This window comes from Sorex araneus, chromosome 3, assembly GCF_027595985.1.
Source record: "Sorex araneus isolate mSorAra2 chromosome 3, mSorAra2.pri, whole genome shotgun sequence".
Lineage (NCBI taxonomy): Eukaryota > Metazoa > Chordata > Mammalia > Eulipotyphla > Soricidae > Sorex > Sorex araneus.
In genome coordinates, this window is record NC_073304.1 from 103699714 (window position 1) to 103724303 (window position 24590).

At 40.7% G+C, this 24590-nt stretch overlaps 1 protein-coding gene across 1 annotated transcript; it reads right to left on the bottom strand.

The window, feature by feature from the left end:
* Positions 1 to 5587: 5587 nt before the first annotated feature.
* LOC101542143 (spermatogenesis-associated protein 31A6-like) lies at positions 5588 to 24163 on the bottom strand. Its single transcript, XM_055132118.1, has 5 exons — positions 23999 to 24163; positions 22982 to 23039; positions 22419 to 22470; positions 19206 to 22168; positions 5588 to 5937 (listed from the first exon to the last, which is right to left on the bottom strand). The coding sequence occupies exons 1-5, from the start codon at positions 24161 to 24163 to the stop codon at positions 5588 to 5590; spliced, it is 3588 nt and encodes a 1195-aa protein (XP_054988093.1).
* Between the last annotated feature and the right edge of the window lie 427 nt (positions 24164 to 24590).

Sequence of the window (24590 nt, forward strand, 5' to 3'; positions counted from 1 at the left end):
CCAAGTTTTCCTGAAAATTTTTTCAATAATGAAAAAATATCAGATTCATAATGAATTTCTTAAATTTCCATTCATAGTAAAGATACTCATAGAATAAAATTTAATAAATTGTGAAAGTTACACTTTAAATGAGGCATTGCATTCCCTTAACAAGTTTTTCATTATAATTTTTAAATTTTTATGGTGGTTGAGGTGAAATGTTGACAATAGTGCTAAATGTTGTAGTTTTAACCTACAAACCTGCTGTATATTCACCACCACCAAAGTTCCCAGATGGTCCACTACTATCCTACTTCACTTCAAGTACCCCCAAAATATGCCATATTCTCTTTCCTCATTAGATGACTTGTTGGTGTAGTTACTGTAGCATTTTGTAATAGTGCTAATGTTTACCGTTTTGATGCAGTTTCAGGTCCTCACAACCACCAAAGAGCTCAATGCCCTTCACCAATATCCCTGTGTTCCTCCCAGTCAGCTTCTCATCCCTCACTTCCTTTGCTTACTTGATGCCATTCATTAATTACATATTACCTACTGTCCTTGCGGTATTTGTCTGAGCTCCCTTTTCCTTTAATTTACACGATTATTGGACTCTCTGACTGGCTGGATTCAAGGGGGTGAGCCTGTATTAGCTACTGAATATTTTAGGAGGCTAATGAGGAATCTTTTATTTAAAAAATCCAGTAACCAGTGGCTACTTACTAAATAATTTAAATTAAGTTTGATACGGACAATGGAAGACAAGTGAAAGACAGTTAAGTATTTTGAAGAGATGAGAGCCAAGAAAAGTTCTAATCAATTAGACGTGGAAGGAGGCCATGAAAACAGGTTAAGTGTTTTAGATCATTAGGGCAATGGTCCTGAGTGTGGTGTCCCAATAAAGAAGCCCAGGACAGAGCAGGATGAATATACAATTAGATAACTCGGACTTAAGTGCCTGGGAGCAATATAATGACACTGATTTCTGCAGTGGAGAAAAAGGCAAAAAAACCAAACTGTGTTGGGATGATCTTATTTATGAATTCCCCTGGTGCAGGTTTCAAAAATAATTTCAAGCTTTATTAAAATTTAACAGAATGCAGGAAAAGAATGCTAAAATGTTACACACTGTACATTATATATCAAAAATATAATTTATGTATGCTCTTTTGTTATAAAGTAGAGTCCATTTGTCTTCCAGGTACCATAGAACTCAGGGTCATTTAAAATGACCTTTAGCTGGGTCTAAAAAAAAATATTCTCTAGCTGGTCAGAGCGCAGAGGGAAAAGTATTTGCCTCTCATGCAGCAATTCAGGTTCCAAACTTGGTTCTCATAAGGTACCCAAACCACTGCCAGGAGTAATTCCTGATTGCAGACCCAGCAGTAATCCCTGAGAACAGCTGAGTGAGGGCCAATTTACCTTCCCAAATAAAAAAAGGTAGAGAAAAAAATAAGCACACTTTGGCTCTCAATGCAGTAATGCAGTACTTTCCCCTTGCTCTGAGATGGTTTGATACCATTTCATGTTGGCAGACTAAGGGTCTGATAGGATGATTTAGGGAAGAATTGAATAATACAAATTATGAATGATCTCACTGGCAGTTAAAATAGCTATAAAAATACACTGTGGGCTGAGATACCTTAAAAGAAATAAACATCAAACAGTGGCATAGCATCTCCACTCTGATGGCTGGACACTTGGCTACTGCCCCAGAGTTGTGCTCTACCTTATGGTATCTAGTCTCTCTCAGTCTCTTGCAGGCAGTTGGTATTCCTCTGTTCTTGGTTGCAATTTATTTTATACTTGATCTATCTCCAAACAGCAAGATTTAATTTCAGAAGTCATAATTCAATTTTACTGTGTGATTTTTACTGGAATTTTTCTGTGTCACAAAGTTAGCAAGTTTTACCTAAGTGACAGTATGTGCAATACATGAATAGATGATAATTTATATATTGTTGTGAAACATTTAATTTTATGGCATCTAGGTAACCAGGAGCCACATGACTATTTTAATTGAATAGTTAGATTCTTATTAAAATGATTTGTATAATAGTTTTATACAAAACGGTAATATTAATGTGCACAATTTCCTGAGATATGCATAAATCCTGGTGTTGTATCCATAATATAGGTCACAGAGGGTCCTGATGTACTGAGTTTCAACGCCCTGTTTGGCTAGGGCTTCAATGACCACTTCAGTTTCAACAGAATCAAAGGCCTTCTCTAAATCAATGAATGTTATACAAAATGGCATCTTGTCAAAAGACTTCAATGAGCTTGGTCACCATGTGAATATGGTCGATCATGCTGAATTCGTTTCGGAAACTGGCTTGCTCACATGGCTGTCCTTTGTCTAGTGTTCTGTCAATCGTATTCAGGATGAATCGAGTGAACAGCTTGTAGACTATGGAAAACAGGCAGATCGGGCAATAGTTGCTGATGTCATGGATGTCTCCCTTCTTGTACAACAGAAGGGTCCTGCTGGTTTTCCATTGGGACAGAACCTTGCATTCAGACAGGTAGCGTGTGAAGAGCCAAGCCAGTGTATTTGAGGAGTACTGGCAGCAGATTCTTCAGGTGTTTGGGTGTGAGCTTGTCTGGGCCGGGTACTCTCTGCTTTTTTCACTGACAAAATGGTGTGTCAGATTTTGGAAGAGAGAATGCTGAGAACTACATATGCATCCTGTGGAATTTGGTATGTGAACACATGGAATGGCTATCAAAGAGATCAGAGTAGAAGTTGTGGATTGTAGGATGACATTGCTTTGTCTTTCCCCCCCTTGCCATAAGGAGCTTAGGTTTATCCCCGTCACACCCATCAAGGTGCTCCCGAGTCACTCCCATTCCTTTGTCTATTTGTAACCACTTCTCTATGCTCTTTTCCCCAAACAGTTAATCAGCTTTTCCCCCTAATCTGACTCTGTTAATTTGTAAGGTCAGGCCTTTCTAGGACACTGAACTTATAAGTTAATACTGCCTTTCTCCTCCCCTTATGTCTTTTGAATAATTGACTATGGGTTACCAATCAGATGCAGGTAGAGAAGCCCCCTCTATATAACGCTTTTGTAACTCTTACACAACCCTTATGTAACTCCAACTTAAAACCAATCAGCTAAATACATGTAGTGAAAAGACCCTCAGACTGTGGCCAGAAGGGTGGTCCATGGAAAGTCCCTGTTATATAATGTTATGGTATAAAAGCCCCTCACTGTTGAAAGTTGGGGCCTCTCGTTCTGAGAAGGCTGCCACTGTGTTGGTGAGCTAGACGAGGGCCCTAGCTCGAGCTAACCAATAAAGACCCTTTGCTCATTGCATCACAACTTGTCTGTGATTCCTCTGGGGAGATCTTGGCTGGTCTACAGTTTTGCTGTAGTTTGGGGGCCACATCCAATGATACCAAGGAGTATCTGGCTCTGTACTCAGGGATTCCGTCTGATGGTGCTCAGGGCACCATTTGGGATGCTGGGGATCGAATCCAGGTCCGGGATATTCAATGCAAGTGTCTTACCTTCTGAACTATTGCTCTGGCCCAGAGAATATTTTTATTTGTAGTCTTTTTTCAACTTTTATTTTTAAGCATAATTTAAAAGTAAAAAATGACAGTGGAAATAGCAAGCATAAAATGTGTATTACACATCTGTCTCCAAATAAAAATAATCATTAAAAAATACCTTTTTCTGATTTGAACCTACCAGCAAGTAAACATGACCATAGTATATTTTGAGGGTTGCATGAGGACAAAAGTAGGCAAAACCCATTCCTAGACATACTTAGCTGGCGTAGGCTATGCAGCTTTTAAACTAAAATGCAAATATGTATTTTTAGTTAAGTCAACACTGCATTTTCAATACAGAGATAGGATGTGACACCGGGTTGTGGTGGAAATTATTTCATCTACTGATAAAACACCCCTGGCATCTCTATGAAAGGAACTCTTCCCCACCGGTCATTTGATTATTGCGGAACAAGCACCTTGAATGAACTAAAAGTAGGGAAATTGAGTCCACCTGTTGCTTGGGGCATGTCTCTGTCTTAGGATCTCCAACTCCAAGCAGAGCGTCTGGCTAGACAAGAGGATGCAGTCATTGTTTTGATGAAAATCTTTTCACCCTCTTTCTCCTGTTACTTGCTAACACCTCTTTCTAGGTCTTCTACTGAGTTTCCGTCTCAGCCCCTTCCTCTGCTTCTGTCTCTGAATCTGTCTCAGACTCTGCCTCTTTTGCTGGCTCTGTCTCTCTTCTCATTACTGACTTCATTCTAAATTGCCAGCTGTGATGAATGCTTAGGAGGTTATAGGTTATACTGAAGGGCAATATTAGACTTGAGTAAATTGGTGAAAAATTGTCAGAATTTGTGCACGTCCTGTATCCTTGAGATTATTCCTAGTCGGGTCAAGAGACCATAAACCTGCCTTTTACTGTTAATCTGCTCTCTGCAAATATTTCCAATTAGAAAGTATTGCAGAAGCCCTTGTGTGTTTCAATCCATCCTCTGAATTATAAGCGTTATCTGTGTGGCAAGGATAACTCAGCTTTCTATCAGAAATACCTAATTTACATGCCACATAAACCCATGGATCACTTTTGGAAAAGTATTCTGACACAAATTTTTAAAAGAACATCAGGGCTTTTAATCCACAGGCCCAGGTAAATTAAGTTTGTATATATGTATACACACACTATCTTAAAGAGTTGTGTCATTCACATTTTTCTGCTCTCAGGATGCAATGATTGCTCTTGGGAGCAATCATTTTTACCTATAGTAACTGCATTTGCTAGAGTCTCCTATACATTGTAAAGTGTTATTATTTTATATATCTTATAAGAATTATTTTTTATCTGAAAGACATGATTTGAAATATAGGCTGCCCATTTCCAAAAAGAAAGCATCATGTTCATGATAATGATATATGATGCATGTTGATGAGCTATGTGTTTTCCTAGTTATAAAATATTATACACTGTATATCAGAAAACATGTGTTCATGTCCATAGGTATAGGATAACATTGGTTTGCCCTTTCTCCCTGGCCACTGGGAGCTTGTGTTTGTTGATTGCCCCCCAACCTGTAATTACCTTTGTTTCCTGATCAGACTCTGACTTGTAAATATTGTCCTTCTCTTCTCCCTACTGTCCTTTGCATGGTTAGCTATTTCAGAGAATTTGCTTTTGTTTTTTAATTTTAATTTTTTTATTGAATCACCATGAAAAAAGTTACAAAGCTTTCAGATTTAAGTCTCAGTCATACAATAATCAAACCCCCATCCCTTCACCAGTGCACATGTTCCACCACCAAGAACCCCAGTATACTTCCCATCCCACCCTCCCCAACTGTGTGGCTAATGATCTTCACTTTATTCTCTCTATTCTTTGAATACATTCAATATTTCAACAGAAAAATCACTATTATTATTTGGAATTTCCCCCAAACAATCAAACCTGCTGAAAAGGCATCATTTGATAATCTGTTTTCCATTGCTGAGAGTGAAGAATATATGAGCTATTGCAGCCACGCGATTTTGGATTTCTGATATTTTAGTAATTAAGTCCAGAGAGATTTCTGCCAGAACTCACTGCAAGCTCGTACCTCTGGTTAGTGGACTCTATAAGATCTCGGTCTCCATGCAGCCACTGACGCCATGGAAAGAAAAGGCCGAGAGAGAAAAACCTTTTCCCTTCCATGGCGGCATGGGGTCAAAGCTCAGATCACAGTCTAGATGCATTTCTGTAAGAAGCCGCTGAGTGCCAAAAGTCGTTAGTAGGCCTCTGGGATCATAGTCTTTGAGGAACAGAGGAGCCATTTTGTGTGCTGCCCCTTCGGATCTCGTCTGGGTGGAGAGCCACTCCCGTAGGGTTATTGAGCACGAGAATCTTTTTTGCACCTTTCCTGCTATGGCCTGATTCTGGACGCCTTCCTCCTGCTGCGGTCCCAAGGCTTGCTTTTTAGCATTGGCTTTTTGTATGGATACAGGAAGACAGTTAAAAAGACAAGCCTGTGGCTTGGGAGTTGACTGACTCCAGTTAATATACCTTCTAGACATCTGCTGTCTCGACTTAAGCCTCCGTTACCCTTACTTCCTAGATCCCCCAAAGAAGGGTCCCGATGAGGGACTGGATGGACTCAGGGCAAGTGGTGAGTTAGCTACCCTGACATTGAAATGGGCTTGGCCAAAGTGCCCTAATGCTTACCTGTAAGTTAAGAGCTTTGTCATGGACAAATTCTGTCATGATCCAAAAAGTAATAACTAGATTTGGACCCTGCTAGTGTTAGGAATGATTGATCCTGCCTGAGCACTGTAGTCTAAGTCTGTGGTGAGATGTCCCCAAGAGAATCACCCTACAAACCTAAAAGTGTCAATTACTGTGTCCATACAGAATGGTAAACATTAGGAAGGAAAATTTAAAATGTTAATCAAGTTGTAGGTCTAAGGAGAGAAGAAACACACCTTAAAGGCTATTTTGCCCTTGTTGGCTGCGAGTGGTTGGGAAGACTGGAAAAATATGTTGATCACGCTTCCAGTGGGGAGGCATGGCTGGGAGGCATGGTGAGAGAGGAGAAAAAGAGTGGCTTCGGGAAGGGGATGGAAGGTTGCTGCAGGGATGGAGAAAGAGGAAGGAGTTACAGAGGAGACAGACACAGCAAGAAGAAGGAATTACACGGTTACAGAGAGCGAGAAATAGAGAGAGAGACAAGGTGACAGAGGGACGAGTAGGTTGAATGAGACGGAGATCGAGGAAGATTGAGAAAGAGACAGAGACAGAGAGAAGAAGAGACACAGAGTTAAAGGAGAAGATTGTGAGTTAGAGAGAAGACTGAGTGTCTTCTCAGATTGAAAAGGAGTCACGGAGAGAGTTGCAGAGCGAGTTAGAGAGAGGGTTGGAGAGAGCTGGGAGAGATGAGAGATTGAATAAACGGCAGCTAATCAGCAACCAGCTTGACCCTTGTTCTACTTTCCTCAGACCAAGGCAACAGCTGATCTGGGTGGAGCAGCGGCTCAAGAGCACCTATCACAGGCAGTGAGAGAGAGCCGCCGGAGAGCCAGCGAACATCTTTCAATGAGGAATCCACGAGCAAAGGAGTTCACACAGCTCCCAGCTGAGTGGTTCCCACAGCCCAGGAGTGGAAATTTTACACATAGGGATGAAGGATGAATTCAGTGTTACTAGAAAATATTACAGAATATAATACACTAAAAAGTTAATAGCAGAATTCTAAAATATTTCACCCAGACTGATTCTTACTTAATTTTTGTTAATCACAAGCATGCACAGAGAACCCCTTGTTGCCTCTCAGCCCCTTAGCTTAGAGCTTGGGGCCTGGTCACATTGTTACCTCGATAAAGAGTTTCCAAAGTTGGCTAGAAGGATGCCAGACACAGTCACATGTTCCTAGATTTCATCAGGAAAGAACAACAGGATTATTTCAGGTTTAGACACAATTCAATTTAAGGTTGGGAAGTTTTTTTTAAGTAGATAATGACACTATAACAATATAATAATGCAAATTATGGTTAATGCATAATTTATATCTCTATGATTTAACATATTAAACTGCCATTTACCTTGTAATTTAGTAGAACATGCACATACTAAACACTTACCCAGTGATGTATTTTCTAAGATATATCAGCTATTTTAAGTAAAATGCTTCTTGGTAGAATGAACTAGCTAGTATGAAATAAGCGATCATTTTGGGAGTATTGGAAACTATACATTTATTACAAATATTTAAAAAGTGAAGTTTTCCAAAGAGCTTAAACCAGAGGTCAAAGTAACTAAAATTTAAACGTTTATAAATTAAGTGACATTCATAATATCATTTGAAAATTTTCATTTTTCAAATTTAGATAAACCAAAATAATGGAATAAAATAATATTAGCTAGTAAACATAAATTTGCCAGACAAAGTATTAAATTATTATCAGAAATGTTTTCTTTGTGAGAAAGTTTGGAGCAATCTTCTAGTTAATTCTAAAATGATGAGTTAGCTGCAGAGTTTTCTACAGCTGTGTAGATTAGCAAACTCTTGTTTATCTCCTTTTGGTGTTTTATCTGCTGTAGAATCCATTTATCTTTTCTCAAGTAGCATTGTAGCACTGTAGTCCCATTGTTCATCAATTTGTTCCAGTGGGCACTAGTAACATCTCCATTGTGAGACTTGTTACTATTTTTAGCATATTGAATATGCCACGGGTAGCTTTCCAGGCTCTGCTGAGCGAGCGGGATACTCTCAGTAGCTTGCCAGGCTCTTCAGGAGGGATGGAGGAATCAAAACCAGGTCGGCTGCATGCAAGGCAAATGCCCTACCCACTGTGCTATCGCTCCAGTCCACTGACAGGAAATACACCTAATTTTCATTCAACATAAAGAAAGTAATTAGGAATAAGATATACATTACCTATTGGTAAAGAGATCAAGAAATACTATGATCAAATCTACATACCAAATGAAGGCTCAGCGAAGTTTATAAAGCATCTGCTCACAATCCAAAGGAAATACATTTACAGAAATACAATAGTAGTAGGGAACTTCAACACACCACTTTCCTCACTAGACAGATCAACTAGACAGGAAATCAATAAAGAGACAATAGCACTACACGAGAAGTGGAAAATACTGGGAATGTTGGACAGATACAGAAACCTACACACCCTTAAACAAGAAAACACATTCTTCTCTGATGCAAATGGAACATTCCCCATGATGGATCATGTATTAGGGCACAATGCAAGCATAGATAAATATACAAACAGAAATTGTACAAACTACCTCCTCAGACCACAATTCCATGAGAGTAGAAACTAATCACAGAAAAAAGATGAGGAAATCTTCCTTCCAACACTTGGAAGTTGAAAAAAATAGTGCTTAGCAATAATTGAATCAAAGAGGAATCAAGGGAGAAATGAAGATATTCCTTTAAACTAATGAGCATAAAGACACAAGTTACCAATATCTATGGGATACAGAAAAAGCTATCATAAGAAGGGAATTCATAGCAAGGCAGGTCTATATTAACAAAGAAGAAAAAAACTCAAATAAAAAACCTGAACACAAAAAAATCTCAAAAATACAAAGAAAGAACAAATCATAAATTCAAAAAGTAGCAGAAAGAGGGAAATAATAAAAATGAAAGTATAAATTAACAACTGTAGCACTGTTCTCCCTTTGTTTATTGATTTGCTCGAGTGGACACTGGTAACGTCTTCATTGTGAGACTTGTTACTATTTTTGGCATATCGAATACGCCATGGGTAGCTTGCCAGGCTCTGCTGTGCGGGTGGGATACTCTCGGTAGCTTGCTGGGCTCTCCTAGAGTGACAGAGGAATCTACCCCAGCTTGGCTGCGTGCAAAGCAAGTGTCCTAGCCACTGTGCTATCACTCCAGTCATACATACAAACCAAAAAAGCAATTCAAGAAATTAATGAAACCAAGAAATCGCTCTTTGAAAAATTAAACATGATAATAAACCTTTATCTGGACTCATTATGAACAAAAGAGAAAATGTTCAAAAAAATCAGATCAGAGATGAAAAAGGAGAAGTTACAACAGATCCTTCCGCAATTTAAAATATAACGAGAGGTTACTATGAACAACTTTACACTCTTCAGCTAGAGAACATAGGAAAAAACAGGCAGATCCATGGAGTTGTAGTCATTGAAAGCTGAACAAAGAGGAAGTAGAACGCCTAAGCAGGCCAATTACCAGTTAAGAATCTACCCCAAGAAAAAAAGTCCAGCTCCGCCGAGATGCAACCCGGGTGGTCGTACGTGTGTGCGGCCGCTCTGCTGCTGACCGACCATGATCCAGAGGCCAGCTAGACTACTTTTGGTACCAAAGCTCCTTGCAGAAATGTCTCGAGACTGTGAACTAAGCCATAGCCCCATGCTGCCCCAGGAAGGGAAATGATACAATTTCTGACATAAATCTCCCTGGTCTTAGTTACTAAAATACTAAAATACAGAAATCCCAAACTTCACATCTCTTCATTCTCGGCAATGGAAAACTAATTATCAAATGCTTCCTTTTCAGCAAGGCTGTTTTTGGGTGGGAAAGTCCAACAACAATAGTGAGTTTTGTGTTGAGATATGGAATGTAATCAAGGTAAAGAGAAAGTGAAGTGAAATTTATCAGCTATGCAGGCGGGGATGGGGGGGTTGGGGGGGTGAGAGGTATACTGGGGTTTTTGGTGGTGGAATATGTGCACTGGTGAAGGGACAGGTGTTCGAGCATTGTATAACTGAGACATAAGCCTGAAAGCTTTGTAACTTTCCACATGGTGATTCAATAAAATAAATAAATAAAAAAAATAAAACAGAAGAAAAGTTCAGTTCCATATGCGCTCACTGGTGAGTTCTATCAAACCTTCAAAGAATTATGGCCTATACTCTTTAAGCACTTCCAAAATATTGAAATGCAGGGATCCTCCTTCATACCTTTTGTGAAGCTTGCATTCACAAATATCCAAAGCAGACAAAGACATTTTCAGAATGAAAAACTTTAGAGAAATCTCCTTGATGACTATCAAGGCAAAAATCCTTAACAAAATCTTAGCTAACTGCACCCAATGACACATCACAAACAGTCAGCATCACACTTCATGGTGAAGATTGGAAGAATTCTACCTGAGATCAGACACAAGGCAAGGATGTGCACTCTCTCCACTTCTATTTAGCATAGTGTTAGGAGTATTGACTACAACAATCAAGCAAGAAAAACAAATAGAATGTATCCAAATTGGAAACGAAGAACTCAAACTGTCACTATTTGTAGACTACATGATAATATATGTTGGTGTACAACATCCCTTAATCTCAGGCCTAGCTAGGCTTGGATGTAAACATCGTTTTCCTGTTACTGTTGCTTTAACAGACTATGCTAATGGCTATGTAATTGACTTTGATACTGTTTCCGTTGACTAAGTTAATTTGCATATTCTGCTTATGTGGCTGAACATCATTGGTTAAAACATTAATCTAGTTAATAAAAGGGGGGCTGAACAGGCTGTTCTCTGGCAGGCCACAACACAAAAAACTCTGGAGACAGTTATGTGATCCTGTCCAAAAATGTATATTTCTTTTTCTTCTTTCTATCTCATTTGCTTCCTGAAATATGCGTCCTTCTCATATACTTCCATCATAGATGACCCTAAGGAATTGACAAAGGAAGGCCTAGAACCAATAAAACAATGCAGCAAAGTGGCCAGATAAAATGTCAATACACAAAAATCAGCCACCTTCTTATGTACAAAGAATGAAGCAGAGGAGAAAGCAACGGTGGATTCTATTACATTTAAAATAATATCCCCAAACATTAAATATCTTGAAGTCAGCTTAACAAAAGATGTGAGAGATTTATACCATTTTAACTCTAAATCACATAAGAAAGACATAGAGGACAGCCTTGGGAAGTAGAAAAATACCCCATGCACATGGATTGGAAGAATCAATAGTATTTAAATGACTACCTAAGCTGTTACATAGATTCAATGCAATCCCCATCTATTAGAATGACAATTTTCCGGGACCTATAACAATCAATGGTAAAGTTTGTAAGGAGTCAGGAAATACTGCAAATAGCCAGAACCATACTGAAAAATATGAAAGTGGAGGTATTTGATTACCTACTCTGGAACTGTATTATAAGGGTATAGTGATCAAAACTGCATGATACTGGAATAAATATATTGGGTCAGATTTGAATACCTTAGAACAAAACTGCAATGGGTAGTTAATTTTGGAAAGAGTAACTAAGAACGACACGAAATGGAGTACGGATAGCCTCTAAAACAAATGGTGCTGGGAAAATCGGAGAATCATATGTAAGAAACTAAAGTTTGGGGCTGGAGCGATAGCACAGTGGGTAGGGAGTTTGCCTTGCATGCGGCCAACCAAAGTTTGATTCCCAGCATCCCATATGGTCCCCCTGAGTGATTCCTGAGTGCATGAGCCAGGATTAACCCCTGCGCATCGCCAGGTGTGACCCCCCGAAAAAAGAAAAAAGAAAGAAAGAAAGAAAGAAAGAAAGAAAGAAAGAAAGAAAGAAAGAAAGAAAGAAAGAAAGAAAGAAAGAAAGAAAGAAACTAAAGCTCAATACATATCTTACACCTGGCACAAAAGTCAGTTCAACCACCAAAGGACCCAAGACCCTCCTCCACTAGTCCTTATGTCTCTTTTAGCCTACTTTTTACAGGATCCATTTTAAGTGAGTATAATATATAAGACACACACATATATAAAATAATGTCCATAGAAATTACCTTTGTGGACTACACATGTATGTGCAAAAACAGAAAGTTCTTTCAGGAAGGATTGAGAGGCAGTAGTTAAAGGTGAGGGCACACATTTTCAAGAGCATTTTCTTTCATTGTAATCCATTTGGTATCTTTCTTGAGGAAAATTGAAACTTAAAAACAGTCAATATAGATATTAGTTGAGACATTATTGCAATAGAAAATCAAACATATACCTAATACTAAAACTGATATATTTTATTTTTTTCCCCTTCCCCTTAAAACTGATATATTTTATAGTCCAGAGGCAGCTTATCTAAAACTCTACTATTCCTTTCATTTGTAGTACTGTGACAGCTTTGCTGATCTCACGAATACCTATTTGTCACTTAAAATGGAGGCTATTTCTGCATGTAGGCCAGACTTGAGTGGTGGTGGGGAAATTCGAAATAATGGTGGTGGGAAGGTGTAATGGTGGTGGGAATTGGTGTTGAAATATTTAATGTAATCAATTATTGTGAACAACTTTATGAAAATAATATTGAAAATTAAAAAAAGTCAGTACAAAGTGTATCAAATACCTTGAGATCTGACCAATAACTATAAAACACATTGAGGAAATTTAGGCAGAACACTTCAAGATTTCCACCTCAGTGATCTGAAAACATAGTCAAAGGCAACAGGCTGAAAAATAAACAACTGGAGCTACATGAATTTAAGGAGTTTCTGCATGGTTATAAAAAATTGTGGTCCACAGGCTAAAACCTAGACAGCTAACTGAATGGGAAAAGTATCTGCATTAAACACAGAGGAAAAAGGGTTGATATTCAGGATATATAAAATATTCACAAAAATCAACAAAAAGAATTTAAAAAACCCTATCCACAAATGGGAAGAGGAAGTGAATAGGCATTTCTCAGAGGATGAAAGACAGGTGGCCAGTGGCACATGGGAAAATGCTCAGTCACACTTACCATTAGAGGAATTAAAATTGAGACGACAGGGAGATACAACCTCACACTGATGAGAATGGCATACATCAAGAAATGTAGGAACTATTTGTGTTGGTGGGGATGTGTTAACAAGAGAAACTCTCCTCCTCTGCTTTTGGGAATGCTGTTATGTTAGGTACAACCCCTGCGGAGACAATATAAACAGTATAAACTCTGAATTGAACTGCTCTATGACCCAGCAATTCCACTCTGCGACATCTATCCACAAGACATCGAAACACTCTCTCAGAAGGACATATGCACACCATTCTCCACTGCTGCACTCAATACAGTAGCTAAGATATGGAATAGCCTAGGTGTCCAATGAGAGATGATGGATAATGAAGATTTGGTACACTATTCAATTGCAAGAAACAAGGAAGTCATACAATTTGTTGCAATATGGTTAGAACTGGAAGCCATCCTACTGAGTGAATGAAAGAAGAAAGAAAGACATAGTGTGATCTCACTTATCTGTGGGATATAGAATACTTGATGAGGAAATGTAGTAAAAGGTGGATGATTAGATATTCCTGACCTCACTATTTATAGAGGAGACATGCAGAGAAGGAAAGAAACTAAGGGAGGAAAGAAAACTGAAAGTGATGTGTGAACAGGCACCAGGGATTCAGTTAGACCAGTGGTTTGTCTCAGTTTTGAGGATTCCACTCAGCCACATGGGAAAGCCACACTAGGTATTGTGAACAAAAGAGTTCATATTACTAACTGGATTTCACAAAAGGCAACCAACATAACTGAAAATTCCAATCACAAACTCAACTATACTAGGATAATGAAACAAGCATCTGAGATAGTTACTAGTCTACAACCTCTGAAATGACCTATGACTATTGTTCTTATCATTTTCTTCATAACACCTGCACAGTCTATGAGCTATAGCACTCATATATTTCTGATATTTCAAGTGTTTTTCTATGCCATACTTAGAGACATTAAATTTACAATAAAAACAAAATTTATAATAAACAGCTTCAAACACGAATAATGAGCATAAGGTACAAAGCCTGAGCTAAAGAATTCATTCAATGGGGTTGAAGCTAGTGACAAGAAAGAACTCAATAAGGTCCAAGTGGGAAAGTTTAGTGAAACACACCAAAGTATAGCCCTCAGGGGTAGAGAAGCAATGGTAGAATGTCACAACCATGCAACGGCCCTACAGGACTAAAGATCAAAATGATTATAGAAGATGCAAAGCAAAAACCACAGAAATGTGTAGGAATCCCATTGGGATAAATAGTAGGCAATACTGTACCTAAAATGGAAAAAAAACTAAGTGTCTAAATGAAAGAAGTTCAAGAAGTTCCAAACAAAATCAGTGAAAATTGTCTCAAAAATTCTTAGAATACAATCAAACTTATTATATCATTCAAAATAAATATATGGAAAGCAATACTATAGCATTAGTGAAAATATGAATATCATAGAAATTTTCTTGAAGAGTACATGTGTAGTTTTCCCATAGGAACAATATAAGAGAAAGGGCATTGCACAAGATAATGTTGTGAAAGAAAACAGTTTTCAAATTGAGTATTCTCTATGCTTCTCAAGTAATATCCAGCATAAAAAGACAAAGGGTTTTTTTTTTTGATGGGTGGGGGGAGCCAAGAGCAGCAGTTAGAACACTCCCAACAGTCAGGCTTTATCTGGGCACTGTGCTCAGGAAGGAATCCTTGGGGTGCTCTGGGGATTGAACCCAGGTCTCCATATGAAAGGGAAGTACATTAATCTCCTTTCTGCAAGCTCAACAATCACTGTATCACTGTCATCCCTTTGTTCATCGATTTGCTCGAGTGGGCGCCAGTAACATCTCCATTCGTCCCAGCCCTGAGATTTTACTCTCTTTACTCGTTCTTCCAAACGGTGCAGTATTGGAGGCTTTTTCAGGGTCAGGGGAACAAGATCCGTTATTAGTACTGTATTTAGCATATCGAATACGCCACAGGGGAGCTTGTCAGGCTCTACCGTGAGGGTGGGATACTCTCGGTAGCTTGCTTGGCTCTCCGAGAGGGATGGAGGATGTATATAAGAGAATACAAGCTCAACAATAAAGCATTTTACAGATAAAAGTGAAAGAGACCTTAATAATGATCAACTTGTTTTTACAAGGAAAGACAAAAGGTCTCTTCTGAAATGTAAGAGATGAAAGTATAAAAAAATGAAGGAACAATGGCAAATCAAGACACTATATGGAAATGACAGATTAAACACTGGAAAACAAAATTCCCCACTAAAGAAACCAACTTATTAAGAATTTCTCACTGACACATGACCTGGTTTGACGTGGAAACTTGCATATAGGTATCTTTGTTTCTCTAGGGGCCAGCAAGGTTTGGACCACACTTCACAGTTCTCAGGGGCCACTCCAGGTTCTGTCTCAGGGTCACTCCTGTTGGTGCTCCTGGGTCCAGATGTGGTGCTGCAATTGGTATCCTTCTACCATGTGCAAGACAAATGCCGTAACACCTGCACTCTTTCTCTGGCTCCAAACGTGTGTGTCAGTCTAATGGTGAGTGAATATAGTACAGACAAGAGCACTGAATCGGAGACATGGGTTTCCTACTCTCATTACTGGTATTCTACATTGTCCAAGACGTCATAGCAATTAGGCAGTAGAGCGGGTATTAATATGCATCCACATTGAAAAACAAACTACCACTATTTGCAGATGACCTGGCAGTTCACTTAAAAAACTCTAAAACATGAACTTGTTTAGTGAAGTGGAAGGGTACAAAATCAAAAGTGGTGCTAAAGATATCACTTGGAAATCAAAAGCCATAGCTTCCTATCTGGTAATAGTTTGACACGTTATAAGGGGCACATGTTTATAATAAAAGGTTAACAGATGGAAATTTTTATTAACAATAGTACTCACCCTTACTGTCAAGAATCCCGTTCCAGAACAGCCTCCAGCCAAGGGACTGATGAATTTGCTAATGAGTCTATCTTATTTAAAGCCAAAGAATGGGAAAGGGACACTTTAGAAAAAATCAAACAACAGAAATCCAAAACTGTGTGGCTGCTATTGCGGCTGCATGATATCCTATAATATTCATTTTCAGCAATGGAATACAAACTATCAAATAATTCATTTTTTGCATGTTTGATTGTTGGGGGAAAATTCCAAAACAGTCAGTTCTCTGTTGAAATATTGAATGTATCCAAAGTATAGAGAGAATAAAGTGAAGATCATTGGCCACTCAAGTGTGGGGGGAGGGTCAGGAGGGGGGCATATTGGGGTTCTCGGTGGGGGAACAGGTGCACTGGTGAAGGGATGGGGGTTTGATCATTATATGACTGGGATTTAAACCTGAAAGCTTTGTAACTTTTGTCATGGTGATTCAATAAAATAAAATAAATATTAAAAAAATAAAATGTCAAAAAAAAGAAAACAATCAACTTGTCATTTTTGTACTCACTGAAAAAAAAAAGTGACCACTTTTCACTGTCAGTCAGTTTGCTGGTGAACTAACCATCTCACGCCTATTTTATTGCCTGACTCTTTGTCCAAACTAGTTGTGACTCTGAGAAAATAATTAAATGGACAAAGGGGTACTGTTTGTAGGAACATGCCAAACTTCTCTTTGTAGGAACATGTCAAACATTCCCCCAAATGAAATAATCAGAAATATGTTGTAACATATGTAATATATTTAATATATGCTATATGGATATACACACATATATTTAACATACCCGATAGGCCACACATATTGGGTATGTTAAGAGTTTTGTGAAATCACTTTTAATAAGAAATTTATAATAAAGGCTCCAACTTAGTCGTATCTGCCTCAGCTCCAATTTTGCCATGACTTTCTAGCCAGAATTGGAACTTTTGGATTAACAGTGATACAATAAATTCAATATTTTCTTATTGAGAAACTCAGTTCATTCAGAAGACAGGCCACAAGAAAATAGTTAAAATTGAAACAATTTCAGCTGGACTCCAGAATAAACTACAAATTCAACAGTCTCTTCTGCCCGATGCCAGCAGCACCAAATATTTGTTAGGCAAGACTGATATGAGCCAACATCAATGAGTCGACCTTCGAAAGCCTCTACCTCTCCCTGGAGGCATGTCCTTGTGTCATGTTGATATTAGTTTTCAGACTGGGGAATCACATTCTGAATGCCTTAGCCCAGACTTTTTCATCTATTATCCAACTGGAGATATAAATGTGCAAGCTAACTAAATGCAGATTTGCTTGCCTTATATTCTTGAATTTCTTCTAGTCAGGCCCAACATAAGGCTTCAGTGTGATTTAGGAAGCTTGTAAGACAAGCTGAACGTCATTCCAGTGACCTACGGAGCTCCCACACTCCTTCCTTCTAGGCTGAGGGTGGTAATAATGGGGGATGTGGGGGTGCCTTGTTCATTGCATCATTTATGGGTACTTTCTTTCCTTCCCTAAATCCATTTTTGACTGCCACTTCACCGAAGTTTAGAGCAACCAAACAGAAGTTTTAATAGGGCATAGTATCATGTTCCTGTTCCACCTACTCAGATTTCTTTCTGGGATAAACTTCGATGGAAAACTTGGAAATTTGTGAACAGATAGTTTACTTGGCACAGGGCTTAAAGAACCCACCTGTCTCCCACCTCCCTAAATATTCTTCATTTACTCCTCCTTGCTCATGTCCTCAAGATTGGGAAAAGGAGAGCTCAGGTATGGGGAACATCAACATGTCAGTAATTCAAAGAAAACTGGTTGTAATGGCCATTTAATAAAATCACTTCTTGGGGAAAGAAGATATATCCCTAAGGGCAGTTAACATCTATTCTAACTAGCATTTCCAAGGGCAACATGTCTTCTGAACTGTGGGCCCAGGACCCATCACGAGCAAACTTCCATCCGTTGAGGTGTGAAGCCACTTGGCTCTGATACTTCCTGAGCTTGACCAGGACAGTGTCCAGGCCTGTCATGCCTTTGCAAACTGCCCTCAAAAGTCGACTAACTTTCAAAGTAAGGTGGCTGACAAAAGCCAGATCCCATGATGGGGCATTCAGACACTAGTTTTGCTAAAAATGTTTTTTGCTCTTGTGTAATTATAATATTGTAATAAGTAGTATTCAGAACAAAGAGGTAACTCACAAAAACCACTGCCAACTTTTCTCCATTCTCATTTTTTCAGGTAGTCAAAGTACATACAATAATGAGAGACAGAAACTACCTAATAACTCACAGCATAGACTTTGCATAATGACAAAATGTTATATTTAATATGCATCAAAGTTCTTGTTTAAAAAATTTCATTTCCTCTACTTTGCATATTAGGAAAGGCTAGAAAACCATTTTACCGTTTCCCAGACAAGACACCTCCCCGTAGGAAACAGTGCCTTGGGCAGTGCTGATAGTGTCTCTGGGCCCTGGGGACGCTTGGCTCAAGTGCGCAGGGACGGGCTGTGGGCACAGTCTTCTTGAGGATAGGGGGCTGATATGTCATGCTTTCTTGCCCATTTATAAATTTTACTTTTTTAATGTGCTCGTTTTTTGGTTTTGGGCTATTTGGGTTGAATTGTGCCCTATGGGAACATGAAGCCCTGTATTCTTGGTGTTGACTTTGTTGCTTGTGCTTGTTGCTTGTGCTTGTGCTTGTGTTTAAATTATTCACATGTGCTATTTTTGCTTCCAGTATTTTTCCAACAGCTGACATTAGTGCCTGAGCCTCGGGCGTCTCCCCATCCATCATCCACCTGCTTTGGCATGGTCCTTGCCAGTTGGCAGAGCCTAATGCAGGTTTACATTTTTGCACATGATCCTTGCCTTTCTTATTTTTAAATAGGTATTCAAAATATACCTTAATTTTAAAAAAATAATTTTGTCGGTTAACTTCTTTTTGTAAGCATTTGCTCTCAGGATATTTCTCAGAACTTTTTAGTGTCCTTTGTCTCATTTGAGAGGTTTTCTGTCCTTCAAATGTTTTTTGATTTTTGGGGCTGGGACTTTTACATTTATAGGCAAAGTTACTGGGGCTCCTACTTTCCCGTGTGTTCCTTTGGTCTCTTTTTAAGACACCTTGCAATGGGCGAGCTAACTGGTCTCCAGTGGGGTTTCTTGGGATGTGGTACTGGGGAACACAAGAAGGCAAGTCCTGTGCTCTCTGAAGAACTCGTTTGGGATATTCTCCAGGATGATACTCTGACATGGAGTTGAACACACTTGTAGCACCTGTGTTAAGGCATGGACCTTCTGGATGCTGAAAAACTGGTAATTTAGGGAATAAAGGGTCTGGACTGGTTTGTGGATATTCATTAGCCCTCTTGGGCATATTTGTAATATTGGTTGTTTTTTGCAAACACAATTCCAGTGTGGCTTTACTCTGTGATTGAGAAGCAGTTGACTCCTTGGCCTCAACTCTCCCTGTGGTCTCTTTGGCCCTCAAAGTTCCTAATTTCATCGCCACTGTTTGTTCCCTATGGCAAGGACCCTGTGACACCCAATTGATACTCTCTGTTCTTGATCCATTCCTTGAACTTGGATTCAACTCTGAGCTTTCCTTCTGAGCACTATCTACAGATCCACTCTGCCAGTGTCTGGCCTTGAGGCTGGATGTGAAGGATTCAGTTGGCTGACTGTCCTTAGTGGGCCTGGACAGAGATATCCCCGTGGAGTCATGGTTGCCAGCAAATGAGATCTCTCCACACACCTTCTGGATTTTCTCAGACACAGGAGAGGGTGCCTGGGCTGGCCTCTCTGGAATGGAAACTTCTTTATGTTTTAGCTCCTCTCCTACATGGTACTGTGGAAATTCTCCCTCAAAGTTCACACATTTGACCCTTGAATGCATACCAGATGCACAAGTGGCTGAGTGAGGAGATGCAAGTTTTGGGTTGGATGAAGGTTGACCCTTTAAGCCAAAAAGATTGATGGCCTTGATTAGTTTGTGTGGTAGTCCCCATCTGTGTTTGACCAAAAGTTTAACAATGTGTGCTTCTAGGAGCGATCGTGTTAATGAATCCAGGAACTCAGCTCTCTCAGAAGTGTTTCTACAGTTTTCACACTGTTTTAAGATTTGGCGGTTCTTTTTCACGTGGCCACCAGGAATCCAGCCAGCATCACTCACTTCAAGCCAGGATCGAGCCACTCTGACAGGGATTAAACCCTCATATGTCTTCCCATACTTCCTGACAAAATGGTTTCTCAGGGTTCGCTCCACCTTGGGAGTTAGGGTCCTCAATATGTCACTTTCAGATTCACTGCTGGAAAGACCTGAGTCAGAGTCTGACTCCTCACGTTTCGCCACCAAAATCTCTCTGGAACTTCCTGAGTCTTCTTTAGACCCCGGACCCTGTGCCAGGTACTTGCTGTGCTGTGTATTGTTGCTGCTTTCACCAGTCAGTGCAGAGGCTTTTAAGTTGCCAGCCTTATTCTCTACCTGGCCTGTCTGGGCTCTAGTTCCCTGCTGCCGTTTTAGTTCTAGACTCTCTTGGATCCTGTGGGACAGTTCCCACTGGTGTTGGATGAGCCATTTCTGCAGATGGTTCTCCAGCTGGTCCCGGAGTTCAGAACTTACTGGAAAATATTCGGGAAGGATGGAGGCCACCAAATTATCTTTGGGAGAGCTGGAACTGCAGACACTAAAAATTTGCTGAGATCTTTCTGCTGCAGGAGGCAAACTCCACCCACTTTCTAATTCCCGCAACAAGGGCCATTCTGAGTGTGGACTACCGAATTGAGTGAGGAATCTTACTTTATGTTCTGCTGAAGAAGCAGTATCTTCACAATCTGCTTTCTGGAGTGGAGAAGAAGGTGGTATGTTTTGGACAGAAAGTTTGGCCTTAATCTGAGCTATAGGAGGAGGCTGGCACAGACTTAGGTTTCCACTTAAGTGTTGTGATTGACTTAGCAGAGGGCATCGTGGTTTTGCTTGGGAAAATAGTAGGGAGATATTTGGATGCATTTTCCCTGTGGAGGTACCCACCATACCATTAAACAGGAGATAGGAAGAGTTCTTGGAAAGCCAGGCAGTACCCACTAGCGATTCACTGTGTAGAGAGGGAAGACCCCAGAAAAGCTGTTTATATTCCTGATGCACATTGTCTCCCGAGTCCTTGGGCTCTGAGAGTTGTTGAGAGCTGGGAAGCTGTTCTGACTGGCCTGTGGTGCTCCAGGATGGCGATGCAGCTCGGGTCTTCGTCTCAGCACTCAGTGATGTCATCTTAGTCCCCATGTGGTTGTCTGGAATCGTTTGTTCTAAATTTGTTCCACTTTCTTTGATAGTCTTGATTTCTTGCTCTGATCTTGATGCCACATTGCCTGACTTGATTAAAGAGAGACTCTTACAGTCTTTCTGCCTGTTTGTGGGCCCACCACAGACCAACCCTCGGGGTGTGGGACAGGAAATATCTTCATGCTGGGACTCCTGGGATGAAGGTGGGGGGAGGCACAAGGACAAGGTTTGGGCTGTTTCATTGCACGAGGAAAAGGTTGACACTGTGCAGGTTGAGTGGCCAATGCCTGAGATAATTCGGGCCCGAGAAGCCGGCCAAGGGGGATATAGGGAGGAGCTCTGTGGCACAGTGGCCAGTGGAAGTGCCAGTGAGTGACACTGGGCAGGACTCTGAGTTGGTCTCTCCCATTGTGATGCAGGATTAGGCTGGAGAGTGGGAGGAGAGGTCTCTGAATGAGGCAGGTGTAGTGGGGGAGGGGAGAATGTGAGCTGATGTGAAGGGCACCCCAGTGCAAGGGTAGGTGGTGGCTGAGAATCCCTCTGGGACGGATCTGAAGTACGAGAGACTGCATCTCTTTGGGGGCCTGATCCAAAGGCAGAGAGCTGAGGACATAGTGTGTCCTCTGTCAGAGGAGCTGTGGGTGTTGCTGGAGATCGAGCAGGAGCACGCTGTCCTAATGGACTCTGCGTTCCTGCAGACACTGCTTTGCACTGTCCGTTTTCAACAGGGAGTGGACAAAGGCTGCCCTTGTCCTGGCACGTCCACTCCATGCTGCGGGATATAAGAGGCAAAGGGTATGTTGTCAGGGAGGGGGGAGAAGGGAGAGTAGCAGTGAGAACCTGCAGCCCAGGGCCTACCACTGCCCCCACATTTCCCTGACATCTTCACTCCCAGGGCTTCTTCCCGCTTGGTATATGACTCGATCCCCTCCTATATTTGCCCCAGGCAGCCAGTTGCTGTGGGGTTACACCACAGGTCCTGGTACGAAGGACAACACAAGAAGGGAAGCGGAGACACTTACCTTTGTGGACATGCAATCAGGTTCTGAGTCCTCTTCAATTGTTTCAGGTCATCTGGAAAGGGGGGAATGGGGTTATGTGATGAAGGGAAGGGGCAAGAGCTCCCACAGGATGTTACCACCATGTCCCTCTGGGGAAACCCTGGGGACTCAGTGTCCAAAGGCATGTAATTTGTGATGAAGGACAATATTTTTGAACTAATGAAACAGAAAAGGGCAGGGGTAACTTCCCAGTGGAACCTGAGTAAGGATGAACCAGCTGTGTCCAGCCACCCTCCTCCAGTTGCACCTAGAGGTCTCACCTCCCGATTCAAGTGTTGTTGTTCCACTGCAACCCACATATCGCACTGGGCAACAAGCCATTTCCTCCCACTTGCCTAAGAATTAGAACATACTTGATTTAATCTTCTTCCATGGATACTGAATGATGGGCTCTTTACTGACACCCTCAGATCAAGGAGTGGGACTATTAGAACAGGAGAGATGGGGGATAGAGAAAAAAAAAGAAATAAAGGAGAGATGGGGTTACCTCTGAGGGATCTTGGGATTGAACGGTAGAAGCTTACCATTCAGAGCCTCAGGTTTCTTGGCCTTCTTGGTCCTTTCTGTGGGCTCTTTTTGATGCTGAAAGATGAGGAAAATATGAGGGCACTAGGACCCAATCTCACTCTCCTCCAGGCAAGGTTATGCATTACTATTCTTTAACAATCTGACTATCTTTCATGAGTGAAGATTTATGTTTTTCCCTTTCAGTCTTCTTAAAGCAAGTAAACTATTTGTTGTTTGAAGAGTGAAAAGAATGAGTTTTCTTGGTCAGAAAGATAGTATTGTGGTTGTGAAGTTTGCTTTGCACATGGTCAACCTGGATTAAGTCCCCAGTGACCAGCCAGGATTGAAGCTAAGCTCAGAGCCAGGAGTAAATCCCAATCATTGCCAGATGTGGTTCTCCCCAAAAAATGAAAAACAAAAAGGTTGACTTCTTTTTCTATGTAAATTTCTTCCTAAAGAAGAAATTACCACTATGTCCCTCAGGGGGAAACCCTGGAGATTAAGAACAATCACTGTTCTCCACTCAGTGAATACACATATCCTTAGACATATAGGTCTGTCTGAAATATCAGAACCCTGCTTGATTGAGGCCAGAACTTTCCTGTAGACTGTATAGACACTCAGCACTGCCCTCTGATCAGCTCTGACACAGGAAAACATGACCCTGAGGCACCAGCCACAGAAAAAGGAGGGAGGCAACGAGGAGGACCTAAGGACCCTGTCCACCTGCAGAAATCGCAGTAGTCAGTGACTGATAGACTTGGTCACTACCTTCCTGGCTTGGCTCTAGAGCCCTCTACCATACCTGGACACTCCTACACCTAGTCTACATCTTCAGACAGAAATCTGAGGATCCATTCTAACCTTTTCCTTGTTCAGCTTAAACCAGGAAAATGATGTTTCTTCTTCGCACACCCCCACCCCCAGCCCCGAGACTTTTCTATCTGAGGAATATTTCTAGGTCATTTTAAAAAAGTGGAAGTAAATAATAAAATATATTTTTAATTGCTGTTGACCCAAGCTTCCTCACTTACCTTGCTGATGTGTCTGTGCTTCCTACATTGTGGTATGGCTGGTTCACTCGGGAGGAAAGGGAGTAAGAGAAGGAAGATCCCTACTCCACAAAGGATGGCAAGGATGCCATCCATCACTCTGGATGAGAGGCTGAAGCTCGTCCAGCAAGCATTAACACTTTCCATCTTCTAAATCACATTGCTGCCCCCCAGGCCACTGAGTACTGAGGGCTCTCTTGGACAGAACTCAAGGGAGCTTCACAGAACTGTAGCTCTGTCATAAAGAGCTCCTGATGATGGGAGGAGGGGCAGTAAGATGGACATCGGCATCAGTCCCTCCCTTCTACCCACACCCTCAGACCTCCCTGCTTTCAGAACCTTCTGCAACCCATTCTGTTAGAGAGGCCTTACCATGTGTTTAATTCATTATACTTAAAAACCTGCATACCACCTGATTTTCCTTTGTTCCTAGAGATCTCGATTGGTGGCCCAGGAATGTCATGACCTTTAAACATCTGGTTAGCATTGACATTGAAGTGATACCCCAGAGACTTATTCCTAGGCTTTCCTCAACCACAAATTTCCCACATAATATTTTTTCCATCAATTCAGG

What these genes read in the sequence shown, in the direction of transcription:
- LOC101542143 (XM_055132118.1), bottom strand. Translation starts at nt 24,163, where the DNA reads ATGGAAAGTGTTAATGCTTGCTGGACGAGCTTCAGCCTCTCATCCAGA. An exon ending in CTGATTGCATGTCCACAAAG is followed by an intron (nt 22,169 to 22,418) that starts GTAAGTGTCTCC and finishes TATATCCCGCAG; the next exon opens with CATGGAGTGGACGTGCCAGG. An exon ending in CCAAAGGAACACACGGGAAA is followed by an intron (nt 5,938 to 19,205) that starts GTAGGAGCCCCA and finishes CCATACAAAAAG; the next exon opens with CCAATGCTAAAAAGCAAGCC.